The sequence below is a fragment of the Leucopleurus acutus genome (genome assembly GCF_964270905.1).
Source record: "Leucopleurus acutus genome assembly, chromosome: 2".
NCBI classification, from domain to species: Eukaryota; Metazoa; Chordata; class Mammalia; order Artiodactyla; family Delphinidae; genus Leucopleurus; species Leucopleurus acutus.
Window position 1 is genome coordinate 46,704,821 of NC_139143.1, and position 14,486 is coordinate 46,719,306.

A 14,486-nucleotide genomic window follows, 5' to 3' on the forward strand; every position below is an offset into this window, starting at 1 on the left:
GGCTGTTGGTAACGAATAGGGCATGTGGAAAATGAACTAGAGTTGTTTGAGGAGCCTCATGTAAAGGATGCTGTGGGTCCCATCCTCACAGTCGTAGGGAGAGAAGAAAGGGCAGAGCTCTGACTTACACCCTGTCAGGAGAGCCCAGGCCTTGGTCCCCTTGCTTGGCTGCTGCCCCGCCCCTCACCGGAATGGGGACCCGCCTGAGGACTACAGCCTGGCCTCTCTGTCCTCTGCTGTACGTCACTTAGAAAGAAATTGCGTGGCCAGAAAGTTACATCTCCAGGATCACTCTTGAACAACTTGAGTGTGTTCTTGTTTCATTTGGCATCCACCCTCTTGGCTCATCTCCAGTTTGGGGGTTTGGGCACTTTGATTACCATTCCTCTAGCCTCTCCAACTCATTGCCTTTTTTTTTTGACTCCTCCCAGCTCCTTGGTTTGGCATTACTTGCACTGAATACTCAGTATTTGCATTTCTAAGAAGCAGCCTTCTCTGAACTGCTCATGGGGGAGATGCAGCCTGGGTGCTGGGACCACCGTCCCTTCTTTTTGAGCCCTGGAGGGTCAACTGCTGGGCGTGGGTGACCTTGTCATCTACATGTACAGCCAGTTGTTTAGAGCATATTATTACTATAGTATGAGCAGGGAATCTTGTGATGCAAACCATGCCCCGGTAGATAAATGACAGGTATTCACGTTAGTTAGAGACTCAGCTCAGGATGATGTAGTGGATGAGTCTGAACTCATTACTGGGCTCCAGCTGGTTTCTCCTTCAGCAGGTCAGTTATCCTGTTGAGCCCAGAAGGTGAGACACTGACTCCTACCTGGTGGGGCTGCAGGTTCAACTTCTAAATCCTTAGGTTTAGGTTGAAACTACAGAATTTGCTGTAGTTACTCATTGAATTCCTTTTATCTCCTTGGCCTCGGCAGGCTGGGCAAGGTTCATGAGCTCCGCGGCGACATCTCTCACCAGCTCGCTGTTCTTTCCTTCCTGACTTCAATGCTTGCTCTTCTGTAGCTCGTGGTAGCAATTCCTCAGTTTTATTATCTCATGCCCTTCCCCCGTCAATCACGTTTACTGACTTGGTTTTCTTGGCACCAGTCCACCTTCTCCTCCTGACAAAGAGTGTTATGTAACCACTGCAAGGCAATAGCTATCTCTGCTTTAGTGTCTCTATGGGAACCTGTGAAATCATGGTAATTCTGACCACAGGTGTTGACCTTCCCAAGATGTGAGCTCCCCTTCCTCCTGATACCCACAGCGGGAAGGGAAGAATTGCCAATTCTATCGTGGCACTACTTCTCTTTAGGTTGTGGTTCCTGATCTGTATTCTTACTGACTAATCTTTATACTTCTAGTACTCACCCTGATCTTATATAGGAAAGGTTCTTTTTTTTTATTATTGTGGTAAAAATACTTAACATGAGATCTATGCTCTTACCACATTTTTAGGTGTAAAATACGGTACTGTTCACTGTAGGCATGAAAATTCTTATAAAGAACTTTATGTGTGAGGAAACTTTTATAAAATATCTAGGCTTCCTAATCCAAACAGACAATCACAGAATGGTTCACAAAATCTAGAATAGGTTAGATGTAGGCAAGATGAAAGTGACTGGAGTCATTTGCCTTGGAGCAGAAAAGGTCCAGGGTTGAGGTCAGGGTATGGACTGAGGCAGGAGCCTAGGACAGGCTGGAGATGGGAGTATAGTGGTGGGTCAGGGTGGCACAAGCTGGTGGGGACAGATACGACAGTATGATAGTGCAGACACAACATGCCTCCCGAAGCGGAATGAAGCTGGAGCCAGTGCCTTTCACTGACTGTTGGCATCCCAAGGACAGGGCTCAGGCATGCAAAGATGGCAGCTCTGCGGCAGGCCAGCAGAGCCGAGGGACGTCTCTCTTCCGTCCCGGCAAACTGTGGCATAAGACATGCCTTGACCCATTCTCTGGTTAGTGAAGGCTTTTCACTAGAGGGAGAGGTCATTGATTTTGGAAACAAGAGACCTGGGTTTTAAGATCCAGTGTTGATGACCCCTGAGACTTGAGGAGGTCATAATCCTTACAAATGTTTGTTTTTTTAAATCTGACAATGGGAGTAATACTTACGACCCAGGGTTGAATAAAAAATAGCAGTGGGTTAATATACATGAAAGTACATTTATTTTTTTCAGTGCATTTCTTCATTCAGCAAATACCCATTGGTCATATCCATGCTGCGTCAGACACTGCTTGGGGCTAAGGGGATGGAGGTGGAGAGGACAGCTGTGGCCCCTGCCCCATAGAGCTTACGGTGACCGGACTTCGCAGAAAGCTGTCCCACGTTATGTACTTGCAAGGAAGCATGTGACTGTTTTGGCTGGAGCTTTAGGGAAGACTTTGTGAAATAATGGCCTTAGGTGGGGCCTTAAAGAAGGATACAGTTTCAGCAGACAAAATGGAGAGGGGAGGACCTTTAGGCAGAGGAATGAGTGAGCAAAGAGAGAGTGAAGGGTGCGATTGGGTAAAATGAGTAGTTCCAGGGAGGAAAAGTGAGTTGGGCCTGACTCACTTTCCCCTTCACACCTACCCCCCCAATATGAAATTCTTCATCTACTTGTTTGAGGACCAGAGCTGAGAGGAGGGGGAAATCCAAATGGGAGCCCACCACCAGCTGCTTTAGATCAGTTCAAATTACGGTGAGGTCATATCAAATGCAGAGAGTATGGAGGGCTGGGTAGGTAGGGGTGTCAATGGAGGAAGGGCTGAACTCAAGGGAACCCCAACATTTGGGACTTTTTCTCAGTCCCCATTCTCTTAGAACTCTTTGTAGAATTAATCTCCTCCTGTCTCGAAAGTCTACTCTGTTTCTGGTTTTGAGGGAGAGAAAGCCTCATTCTCTTTGGACAAGTTGAGTTTGAGGCCCTTCCAGTTGGAGGTGGCCCACAGGTGGTAGAATTCACTACACATTCAGTCACTTGGAGGCAACAGCAAGCATAGACCTAGGACTTCTGTTTCTGTCTCCCTTTCCCGGCTTTGTTCTTGATGCTGGGAAGTCCCAGACCCACAGAGGATTCTTTTATTTGGTGGCAGGTCTGAACTTCAGTAGTGGCTTAGTCCTCAGAATGGAGGATTAAGATCTTAGAATATCAGTATACTTCCCAGAGAAACCCTGATACAAATAGTTTTCATACTACAGGGTGAATGATCAATTTGGTCACTTTTCAAGGAAACATTTATTAAGCTTTAATTATAGGTCAGATATTAGGTGCTGGGAATGCAAGAGGCATATGATATAATTCCTGATCTTGAAAAGCTTGTGGTCTCGCAGGTACACCTGTGGTCTGGTGTGATAATCACAGCACAAACCGTAGAACAAAGGATGATGACAGCCTGGAGAGAGCCGGGGGGCTGCATAGCTCACCCCCTTACCTTCAAGTTTTTGCTCAAGTATCCTCTTTTCAATGAGGACCACCCTGACTCCCCTTTTAAAACATAGCAGCACCTGTCATCTCTGCATTCTGAGTTCCCTTACCCTGCTCAACAATTTTTATTTCTTTTTCCATTGCATTTATCACCCTCTGTCCCAGTGGGCTGTTGCTGAATAACAAACCATCCCCAAACTTAGTTGAAAACAGTGATTTCCTCTCTCTCACTGTTTCGTTGGTTGACAGGACTTGGTTGGGTAGTTCTTTTATTTATTTATTTATTTATTTATTTATTTATTTTGTGTTACACGGGCCTCTCACTGTTGTGGCCTCTCCCGTTGCGGAACACAGGTTCCGGACGTGCAGGCTCAGCGGCCACGGCTCACGGGCCCAGCGGCTCCGCGGCATGTGGGATCTTCCCAGACCGGGGCACGAACCCGTGTCCCCTGCATCGGCAGGCAGACTGTCAACCACTGTGCCACCAGGGAAGCCCGGTTGGGTAGTTCTTGCTTGGGGTCTCTCCTGTGGTTGCTGCCAGATATCAGCTCGTGCTGCAGGCATCTGAAGGTTCTACTGGGCAGGACATCGAAGGTGGCTCCTCACACGGTTGGCAATTGAGGCTGACTTGGCTGGGAGCTCAGCGGGTGCTGTCCTCTAGAGCATCTTCATGTGGCCTCTCTACGTGGCTCAGGCATCTCGCAGCCTGGCAGCTGGATCCAGGCGTGAGCGTTCCAAAGGGCAGGAAGCAGAAGATGCCAGGCCAATGACAGGCTACACTTGGAATTGGAACAGCATCACTTTTTCTGAATCTCCTGGTCCTAGGACCTGCCCAGATTTACTTTTGACGGGGGGAGTGGCAAGATTACATTACAGAAGGGCATGTGAGATGGAAGATATCACTGCAGCCACTGTTGGGGAATATGTTCTGCCATACTTCCTTAGTATCCGTATAGAATTTATTTATTTTTATGTCTGTTTTTTGTTGAGTCCTGTTAAGATGTAAGCCCCATGAAGGCAGGAATGTCCACTGATGTATACCAAGCATCTACACCATACTAGGCATGTAATAACTACAACGAATAGTTTTAAGTGTTCTAACAAACTTGTCTAAGTCACTGTGTTCAGATTGTTCTAGACGTGAGGATTTTAATCCCACTCCTGATTTACATTATTTTCTGTCACTTTTAACACACTGTATACTCTATAAAGCAGGGATCTTATGTCTTTATTCAACACTGACTGTATGGCTCAGTATCTGGTAAGCAGTTGGTGCTCAATAATTATATATTGAATTAATGCCAGGAAACGGTGGGTTAGGGCATAAAGGCAGAAGAAAACACCAAGTGCCAAGGGGAGAGATAAATGGAACTGTAATGAAACTGACCTGTGAGCTCCCTGAAGCCTGGGTCCCCACCTGGTCTGACCACTAGTCTACTTCCCATAGCAACGAACTAGTGATTCAGTGGTCAGGGGCTCGGAACACGCTTGTTGAATGAATGAGTGTAACGTATGAACTCATCTATGACTTTTTTGGGAGGAAGGTGTTGGGTTAGGTTAAAACCAATCATAACTCCTGCTAGTAAGAAGATCTTTTAAATATAATCCTGGCAAAAATGTTCTAAAATATTTTAAAAAATAGCTAAATTTTGTATTTTTAAATATACTGAAAGTGAGTTCAATTTATGTATGTCAAATAACTTTCAATCAGAGTAGAGTCACTTGTATTCTTTTTTCTGAATTTTTATTGGAATATAGTTGATTTACAGTGTTATATTAGTTTCTGCTGTACAGCAAAGTGAATCAGTTATACATATACATGCATCCACTCTTTTTTAGATTCTTTTCCCATATGGGTCATTACAGAGTATTGAGTAGAGTTCCCTGTGCTATACAGTAGGTCCTTCTTAGTTATCTGTTTTAGATATGTCAATCCCAATCTCCCAGTTTATTCCTCCTCCCCCCTTTCCCCCCTGGTAACCATAAGTTTGTTTTTTTTTTTACATCTGTGACTCTATTTCTGTTTTGTACATAAGTACATTTGTACCGTTTTTTAGATTCCACATATAAGTGATATCATATGATATTTTTCTTTCTTATGTTGCCTTCCAGCATATCATATTCCTAGTGGGAGATTGTTAATCCCTAGGGTTAGCCCTGAAACCTTGGGCCAAATCTTAAAAGGGAAAGACTAATCTTCAGGTCAAGGGGAAAGAAGAATGAGCCATGCGTCTTTCATAGGGATGATAGAAATCAACAGCAAGAGAGCAGAATTGTTAAACTCATGGGTTTAACACATGGGTTTAACACATTTTTTTTTCAGAAAGACTAAATACAGAAATCACAATTATAATGTTTTAACAACCACTATGCATCATTTCTTTTTCTATAAGCTTATGAACCAGTTACTAACATGGCAAGGAAAAAGTTAAGCCTTTTGTGTCTTAATCCATAAAAAAATACTCAATATCAGGTAAATGGGGCACTTGTTGCATATTGATACATATGTGGCTTCTTGTGCTTTCCATCCATATTGGGGGAAAAAATCCCCAATTATGTTATCTTCAATTAGATCTAGCCACAGAGTTCTATTAAATACCTGTACAAAATCAACCCTTTCCTTAGCCTAGTTCCATATGAAAGTACTCACAAATGGTGACGATTGTATGCAAATGGTGATTCATAAAAATGTGGATTCAGTTATGGATTTTAATTCATATGCCGCATACATAACAGCTGTACGCAAAAAATGTCAAATTAAAGGCAGCATTTGAGACGAGGAGCAGCCCGTTCTTCCTGATCTGGTATCCGTTAACAAGGAAAAGAAATCTCTGATGCTTCGTCTATAAAAGAGCTCTGGGTGGCCTTGACCATCCATGTTCAGTCTTCCGTAGGTCCTTTGATACCTTCATTTCTTCAGGCTGATCATTGTCAGATCTGGAAGCTTTGTGCCTTTTAATTAGTCATTCTTACTTCTGTCCTGCCTTTTGGTAGCTCTGAGACTTTTCTGACTAGAGCCTGGTGGTTCATTTTGAAAATATGTTATAGGTTCCCTCATTGCCATCTCAGCCAATGGAACTGATTTCTCCACCATTCAGGGTAGTCCTGTGCCCCCCAGCAAATGCTTTTAGGATGGTATTGTTAGCATATATATCCCTCTTCTTGTTGAATTTGTATATACACACCCCCCCACACATATATATGTATTCACACACACACATGCACACACATCAGCTTTTTTCTTGTCTCTTATCAGATACATCCAAGAAGGCTACCATTATATACCAGCCCTTCCAACAGATATGACTGTAGTCTGGTTTCCAAAAAGAACCTGTTTGACCACTCCCGAGCGGGACTGAGACACGGTGATTCCTGGGGCTTTCTCCTTATAAGACATATGGCTGTTGAATTTGAACCACTGTTTGCCTTTGCCCAAATTGTATATTCAGAAAAGGGCTTATGTGTTTCTTCTGGCACAGAGTTACTATTTATAGACACACATTCCATGGTAGTGATATTCTTTCAAAGATCCTCGTGTAACATCAAGAGGACCAGATAGTAATATCTTCTGCTAGTACTTCTTTAAGGCTTAGCTCTTTCCTTCAGACTATCCCATAGATAAGCTGGTCAGTGGCATCAGCCTGCCCTGCATTATTTCCCTGTACGCTGGGGAAGGTGAGTTTGGAGGTTGGACAGCACGTGGCCACTGGTCATCCACTCCAGGGTTTCCTCGTGCACTTTGCCCTTGGCCTTCTCCTTATGGGCACTGCTCTGGCAGACTCGCTTCACCTCCTCACGCTGCTGCTGAGGTCAGCAGTTTGCCCAGGTTTGTGATGCCCCGTAGACCTATAGCCCAGATGCCCCATCCTCCTCTCAGGGTGAAGAGGTTGGAAGCAACTGGCCCAGAAGCCCACAGGGATGTGTCAATCAGTAGAGCATCCTGAGCTCCAGCTGGAGACATGGGTCGCCCTCAGAGGGCGCAGGCGGAGGCCTGTGGCGCCAGAGTATGTGTCTCGGCCTCAGATCTCACCCTGCGCCCACACCCTGCATTCCTTTTGCTCTAGAAGGACACAGTTCTGGCCAAGAAGCTGCTGGTTCTTATAGCTTGGGGCCCTTATGTTTTTTTTTTTTAATAGCTTTATTGTGATAGAGTTCACATATCATACAATCCATCCATTTAAAGTGTACAACTCAATGGCTTTTAGTATATCACAGATATGTGCAAATATCACCACCACCAATTTTAGAACATTTTCATTACCTCAGAAAAAGCCCCTACCATTTAGCCACCACCCCCCCATAATCTTGCTCTCCAGCCCCTCAGTGCTAAGGAACTAGTAATCAACTTTCTGTCTCTATTTCTGTTTTTGTTTCCCTCTTCTGGACTTGCATATGAATGGAATATGTGGCCTTTCGTGGCTCACTTCACTTAGCATGTTGTTTTCAAGATTCATGTTGCAGCATGTGTCAGTACTTCATTTCTTTCTTTCTTTTTTAAAATTTATTAATTTTGGGCTGCATTGGGTCTTCATTGCTGCACACGGCCTTTCTCTATTTGCAGCGAGCAGGGGCTACTCTTTGTTGCGGTGTGCGGGCTTCTCACTGCAGTGGCTTCTCTTGTCGTGGAGCACGGGCTCTAGGTGCATGGGCTTCGGTAGTTGCAGCACGCGGGCTCAGTAGGTACGGCTCACGGGCTCTAGAGCTCAGGCTCAGTTGTTGTGGCGCATGGGCTTAGTTGCTCCAGGGCATGTGGGATCTTCCTGGACTAGGGCTCGAACCCGTGTCCTCTGCATTGGGAGGCGGATTATTAACCACATTATTGGGTGAATAATGCTGCTATGAACATTCAGGTACAAGTTTCTATGTGGACCCCTGTTTTCATTTCTCTTGGGTATATACCCAAGGGTGGAATTGCTGGGTCATATGGTAACTGTATGTTTAATCATTTAAGAACTGCCAAATGTTTTCTAAAGTGGCCGCATCAGGACTTCCCTGGTGGTCCAGTGGTTAAGACTCTGCGCTTCCACTGCAGGGTGCATGGGTTTGATCCCTGGTCAGGGAACTAAGATCCCCCATGCTGTGTGGCATGGCCAAAAAGAAAAGTGGCCACATCATTTTACATTCCTACCAACAGGGTATGATGGTTCCAGTTTCTCCACATCTTTGCCCCCTTGTTGGTCTGACTTTATGCTTCTAACCATCCTAGTGGGTGTGAACTCACGTGAGGTTTTGAAAGGATTTGGGAAGGATTTTTCCTTTCTAATAGTTTTTAATGCCATATATATACATATATATATATATATATATATATATATATATTTACATGTCTATGTATTTTTAAAGTGTGCCCTTTTCTAGCATTTGTAAAAGCATGACGGTTAAGAGGTCCTGTTGCCTGTCACAATAATAAAGGAGATTTCAATATTTGTTAATGCCAAAATATCATTGCCCAGAACCGACATGGGAGACTTGTTAAATGTGTGAGTTGCGGGGAGGGGAGGGGAGTGGTCGGAGAAGCGGGAGCAGGTAGTGTGTTTCTGCAGCCTTGCATCTTTCCCAGGAGATTGCTCCACTTCTTGTCGCTGTGTCTCACAGGCCCCTCTGTCTTTCAGGAGGACTGGCGTTGGCCCAAGTGCTCTTCTTCTACGTGAAGTACTTGGTGCTCTTTGGTGTCCCAGCTCTGCTCATGCGCCTGGATGGACTCACGCCACCGCCGCTCCCTCGCTGTGTGAGCACCATGTTCAGTTTCACGGGGATGTGGAGGTCAGTGGCTTGGTTTATTAAGGCCCTTCAGGGACATCCAGTGGGAGGACCCATGGCTTGGCCAGCTTCAGAGAGCCTGGGCTACCATCCTTTCTCTGCCCTTCACTCAAGTCGCGTTTGGCCCTTCGGTTTCTTTAATCTGTGTAACAGGATGGCAATCCATGTTTTCTGACCCTCTCAAAAATATTGTCAGGCTATGAAAATTGTGAGGTACGGAAGTTTCTCACCAAGTTTGTGTACAGATACAAAGGGCTATGTCTAAAGCGGTTTTTTACTAACTTGCGACATGACGTGTGTGTGTATATATATAATTAATTAATTAATTAATTAATTAATTAATTAAGTTTTGGCTGCACTGGGTCTTTGTTGCTGCTCTCGGGCTTTCTTTAGTTGCAGTGAGCAGGTGCTACTCTTCGTTGTGGTGCGCGGGCCTCTCACTGCGGTGGCATCTCCCGCTGCAGAGCACGGGCTCCAGGCTTGCGGGCTTCAGTAGTTGTGGCTCGTGGGCTCCAGAGCGCAGGCCTAGAGGTCGTGGTGCACGGGCCTAGCTACTCCGTAGCACGTGGGATCTTCCCAGACCAGGGCTCAAACTCGTGTCCTCTGCGTTGGCAGGCAGACTCATAACCACTGTGTCACCAGGGAAGCCCCCGTGACGTATATTTTGATGATTTCATCGCTGTCTGTTTTTCTTGAAAATAACGTCTTTGTATGTGGGACTGTAGATTAAAAAAATAGACTTAGGTTAATAGCACAGACCAGGGCATTTACTAGCTCTCAGATCCAGGGCAACTTACTAAATCTAAGTTTCAGTTTTCTTATCTCTTACATGGTAATAATAATGGTAATGATGATAATAATACTCACCTCTAAAAGCTGTTTTGAAGATTAAATAAGCTAATATGTACGTTGAAAGCATCTGGCACATAGTAGGTGTTTACAGACGTTAGCTTTCATCCTTATTTATTTATTTATTTGTTTGTTTGTTTAGTTTTTGGCTGTGTTGGGTCTTCATTGCTGCACGAGGGGTTTCTCTAGCTGCAGCGAGCAGGGGCTACTCTTCGTTGTGGTGCGTGGGCTTCTCATTGTGGTGGCTTCTCGTTGCGGAGCACAGGCTCTAAGTGTGCGGGCTTCAGTAGTTGCAGCATGTGGGCTCAGTGGTTGCGGAGCACAGGCTCTAGTTTGCAAGGGTTTCAGTAGCTGTGGCTCGTGGGCTCTAGAGCGCAGGCTCAGTAGTTGTGGCGCACGGGCTTAGTTGCTCCGCGGCATGTGGGATCTTCCTGGACCCGGGATCGAACCTGTGTCCCCTGCATTGGCAGGCGGATTCTTAACCACTGCGCCACCAGGGAAGTCCCTATCCTTATATTATTCCTACACTCATGCACTTGGCTACACAGGTGCTTCTTCTGAGTTTTCTTAGTCTTCTTGATTTTGCCCCATAAGCGTATAGTTGCCCTGGAGTCTTTGTTCTAAAAGATCCCTCAGCTCCCCCTGTCATTTCTGATTGTTGTTCTCCAGATGGGCTTGCTTGCCACTGTGTTTTATTATCACTTCCAGTGTGGAACAAGTGGCCGGCTGGCTTTTGCAATTGCAAAGCTAATGTAAGAACCTCAGGCTGAGGACTTGCACATCTGTGGGAGGCAATACCTACTTCAACTGTGCTCTCTAGAAACCTCCATTTGCTTCACCCAAGTCCTGGCCCTGCTCAGAAAATCCATCCTGGCTCATCCAGTCTTATATTTCGTCTCTGAGCTCAGTGAATATTGTTATATCTAATGATGCTCTTGGAAAGGGGGTAGACAGCATGCAACAAACATCCTGCTTTTCCATAGTAATTTATTATGGAGGCTGAATTGATCTAAGCCTCTTGTACACATTTTATTTTTGGTCCACTTTGCTTCTTGGGGTTAGAAATGTCATGTGATTATTGTAAGGAATGTCAAGTAATTGCTTTGATTTGTCTTTTTTTTTTTAACATCTTTATTGGAGTAAATTACTTTACAATGGTGTATTAGTTTCTGCTTTATAACAGAGTGAATCAGTTATACATATACATATGTTCCCATATCTCTTCCTTCTTGCGTCTCCCTCCCTCCCACCCTCCCTATCCCACCCCTCTAGGTGGTCACAAACCACTGAGCTGATCTCCGTGTGCTATGTGGCTGCTTCCCACTAGCTATCTATTTTACATCTGGTAGTGTATATATGTCCATGCCACTCTCTCACTTTGTCCCAGCTTACCCTTCCCCCTCCCCTTGTCCTCAAGTCCATTCTCTGGTAGGTCTGCGTCTTTATTCCCATCTTACCCCTAGGTTTTTTTTCTTAGATTCCATATATATGTGTTAGCATACGGTATTTGTTTTTCTCTTTCTGACTTACTTCGCTCTGTATGACAGACTCTAGGTCCATCCACATCACTACAAATAACTCAATTTCTTTTCTTTTTATGGCTGAGTAATATTCCATTGTATATATGTGCCACATCTTCTTTATCCATTTAGCCGATGATGGACACTTAGGTTGCTTCTGTTTCCTGACTATTGTAAATAGAGTTGCAGTGAACATTTTGGTACATGACTCTTTTTGAATTATGGTTTTCTCAGGGTATATGCCCAGTAGTGGGATTGCTGGGTCGTATGGTAGTTCTATCTGTAGATTTTTAAGGAACCTCCATACGGTTCTCCATAGTGGCTGTATCAATTTACATTCCCACCAGCAGTGCAAGAGTGTTCCCTTTTCTCCACATCCTCTCCAGCATTTATTGTTTCTAGATTTTTTGATGATGGCCATTCTGACCGGTGTGAGATGATATCTCATTTTTGTTTTGATTTGCATTTCTCTAATGATTAATGATGTTGAGCATTCTTTCATGTGTTTGTTGGCAATCTGTATATCTTCTTTGGAGAAATGTCTATTTAGGTCTTCTGCCCATTTTTGGGTAGGGTTATTTGTTCTCTTCATATTGAGCTACATGAGCTGCTTGTAAATTTTGGAGATTAATCCTTTGTCATTTGCTTCATTGCAAATATTTTCTCCCATTCTGAGGGTTGTCTTTTGGTCTTGTTTATGGTTTCGTTTACTGTGCAAAAGCTTTTAAGTTTCATTAGGTCCCATTTGTTTATTTTTATTTCCATTTCTCTAGGAAGTGGGTCAAAAAGGATCTTGCTGTGATTTATGTCATAGACTGTTCTGCCTATGTCTTCCTCTAAGAGTTTGATAGTTTCTGGCCTTACATTTAGGTCTTTAATACATTTTGAGCTTATGTTTGTGTATGGTGTTAGGGAGTGTTCTAATCTCATACTTTTACATGTACCTGTCCAGTTTTCCTGGCACCACTTATTGAAGAGGCTGTCTTTTCTCCACTGTATATTCTTGCCTCCTTTATCAAAGATGAGGTGACCATAGGTGCGTGGGTTTATCTCTGGGCTTTCTATCCTGTTCCATTGATCTATATTTCTGTTTTTGTGCCAGTACCATACTGTCTAGATTACTGTAGCTTTGTAGTATAGTCTGAAGTCAGGGAGCCTGATTCCTCCAGCTCCATTTTTCATTCTCAAGATTGCTTTGGTTATTTGGGGTCTTTTGTGTATCCATACAAATTGTGAAATTTTTTGTTTAGTTCTGTGAAAAATGCCAGCGGTAGTTTGATAGGGGTTGCATTGAATCTGTAGATTGCTTTAGGTAGTAGAGTCATTTTCACAATGTTTATTCTTCCAATCCAAGAACATGGTATAGCTCTCCATCTATTTGTGTCATCTTTAGTTTCTTTCATCAGTGTCTTATAATTTTCTGCATACAGATCTTTTGTCTCCTTAGGTTGGTTTATTCCTAGATATTTTATTCTTTTTGTTGCAGTGGTAAATGGGAGTGTTTTCTTAATTTCACTTTCAGATTTTTTATCATTAGTGTATAGGAATGCCAGAGATTTCTGTACATTACCTTTGTATCCTGCTACTTTACCCAATTCATTGATTAGCTCTAGTATTTTTCTGGTAGCATCTTCAGGATTCTCTATGTATAGTATCATGTCATCTGCAAACAGGGACAGCTTTACTTCTTCTTTTCCGATTTGGATTCCTTTTATTTCTTTTTCTTCTCTGATAGCTGTGGCTAAAACTTCCAAAACTATGTTGAATAATAGTTGTGAGAGTGGGCAACCTTGTCTTCTTCCTGATCTTAGTGGAAATGGTTTCAGTTTTTCACCATTGAGGACGATGTTGGCTGTGGGTTTGTCATATATGGCCTTTATTATGTTGAGGAAAGTTCCCTCTATGCCTACTTTCTGCAGAGTTTTTATCATAAATGGGTGTTGAATTTTGTCAGAAGCTTTCTCTGCATCTGTTGAGACGATCATATGGTTTTTCTCCTTCAGTTTGTTAATATGGTGTATCACGTTGATTGATTTGCATATACTGAAGAATCCTTGCATTCCTGGAATAAACCACACTTTATCATGGTGTATGATCCTTTTAATGTGCTGTTGGATTCTGTTTGCTAGTATTTTGTTGAGGAGTTTTGCGTCTATGTTCATCAGTGATATTGGCCTGTAGTTTTCTTTCTTTTTGACATCTTTGTCTGGTTTTGGTATCAGAGTGATGGTGGCCTCATAGAATGAGTTTGGGAGTTTTCTTCCCTCTGCTATATTTTGGAAGAGTTTGAGAAGGATAGGCGTTAGCCCTTCTCTAAATGTTTGATAGAATTCGCCTGTGAAGCCATCTGGTCCTGGGCTTTTGTTTGTTGGAAGATTTTTAATCACAGTTTCAACTTCAGTGCTTGTGATTGGTCTGTTCATATTTTCTATTTCTTCCTGGTTCAGTCTCGGAAGGTTTTGCATTTCTGCGAATTTGTCCATTTCTTCCAGGTTGTCCATTTTATTGGCATAGAGTTGCTGGTAGTAATCTCTCATGATCCTTTGTATTTCTGCAGTGTCGGTTGTTACTTCTCCTTTTTCATTTCTAATTCTGTTGATGTGAGTCTTCTCCCTTTTTTTCTCGACGAGTCTGGCTAACGGTTTATCAATTTTGTTTATCTTCTCAAAGAACCGGCTTTTACTTTTATTGATCTTTGTATCGTTTCCTTCATTTCTTTTTCTTTTATTTCTGCTCTGATCTTTATGATTTCTTTCCTTCTGCTAACTTTGGGGTTTTTTTGTTCTCCTTTCTCTAATTGCTCTAGGTGCAAGGTTAGGTTGTTTATTTGAGGTGTTTCCTGTTTCTTAAGGTGGGCTTGTATTGCTATAAACTTCCCTCTTAGAACTGTGATTTGTCTTTAATTATTTCATCCAATATCACAGGTTGCCTGGCTTTAATGGCAAGTTTA

At 43.3% G+C, this 14,486-nt stretch overlaps 1 protein-coding gene across 3 annotated transcripts in view; it reads left to right on the forward strand.

Annotated features, from left to right (window-relative positions):
* Window positions 1–14,486, forward strand: part of HHAT (hedgehog acyltransferase) — a gene marked incomplete at both ends in the record, with an annotated part of 350,098 nt that overhangs the window by 124,042 nt on the left and 211,570 nt on the right. For all 3 annotated transcript variants that reach the window (XM_082832662.1, XM_082832660.1, XM_082832661.1), the window contains one exon: window positions 9,020–9,170. In XM_082832662.1, coding sequence (XP_082688788.1) covers window positions 9,020–9,170 — 151 coding nt within the window. The remainder of the gene's footprint in view (window positions 1–9,019; window positions 9,171–14,486) is intronic.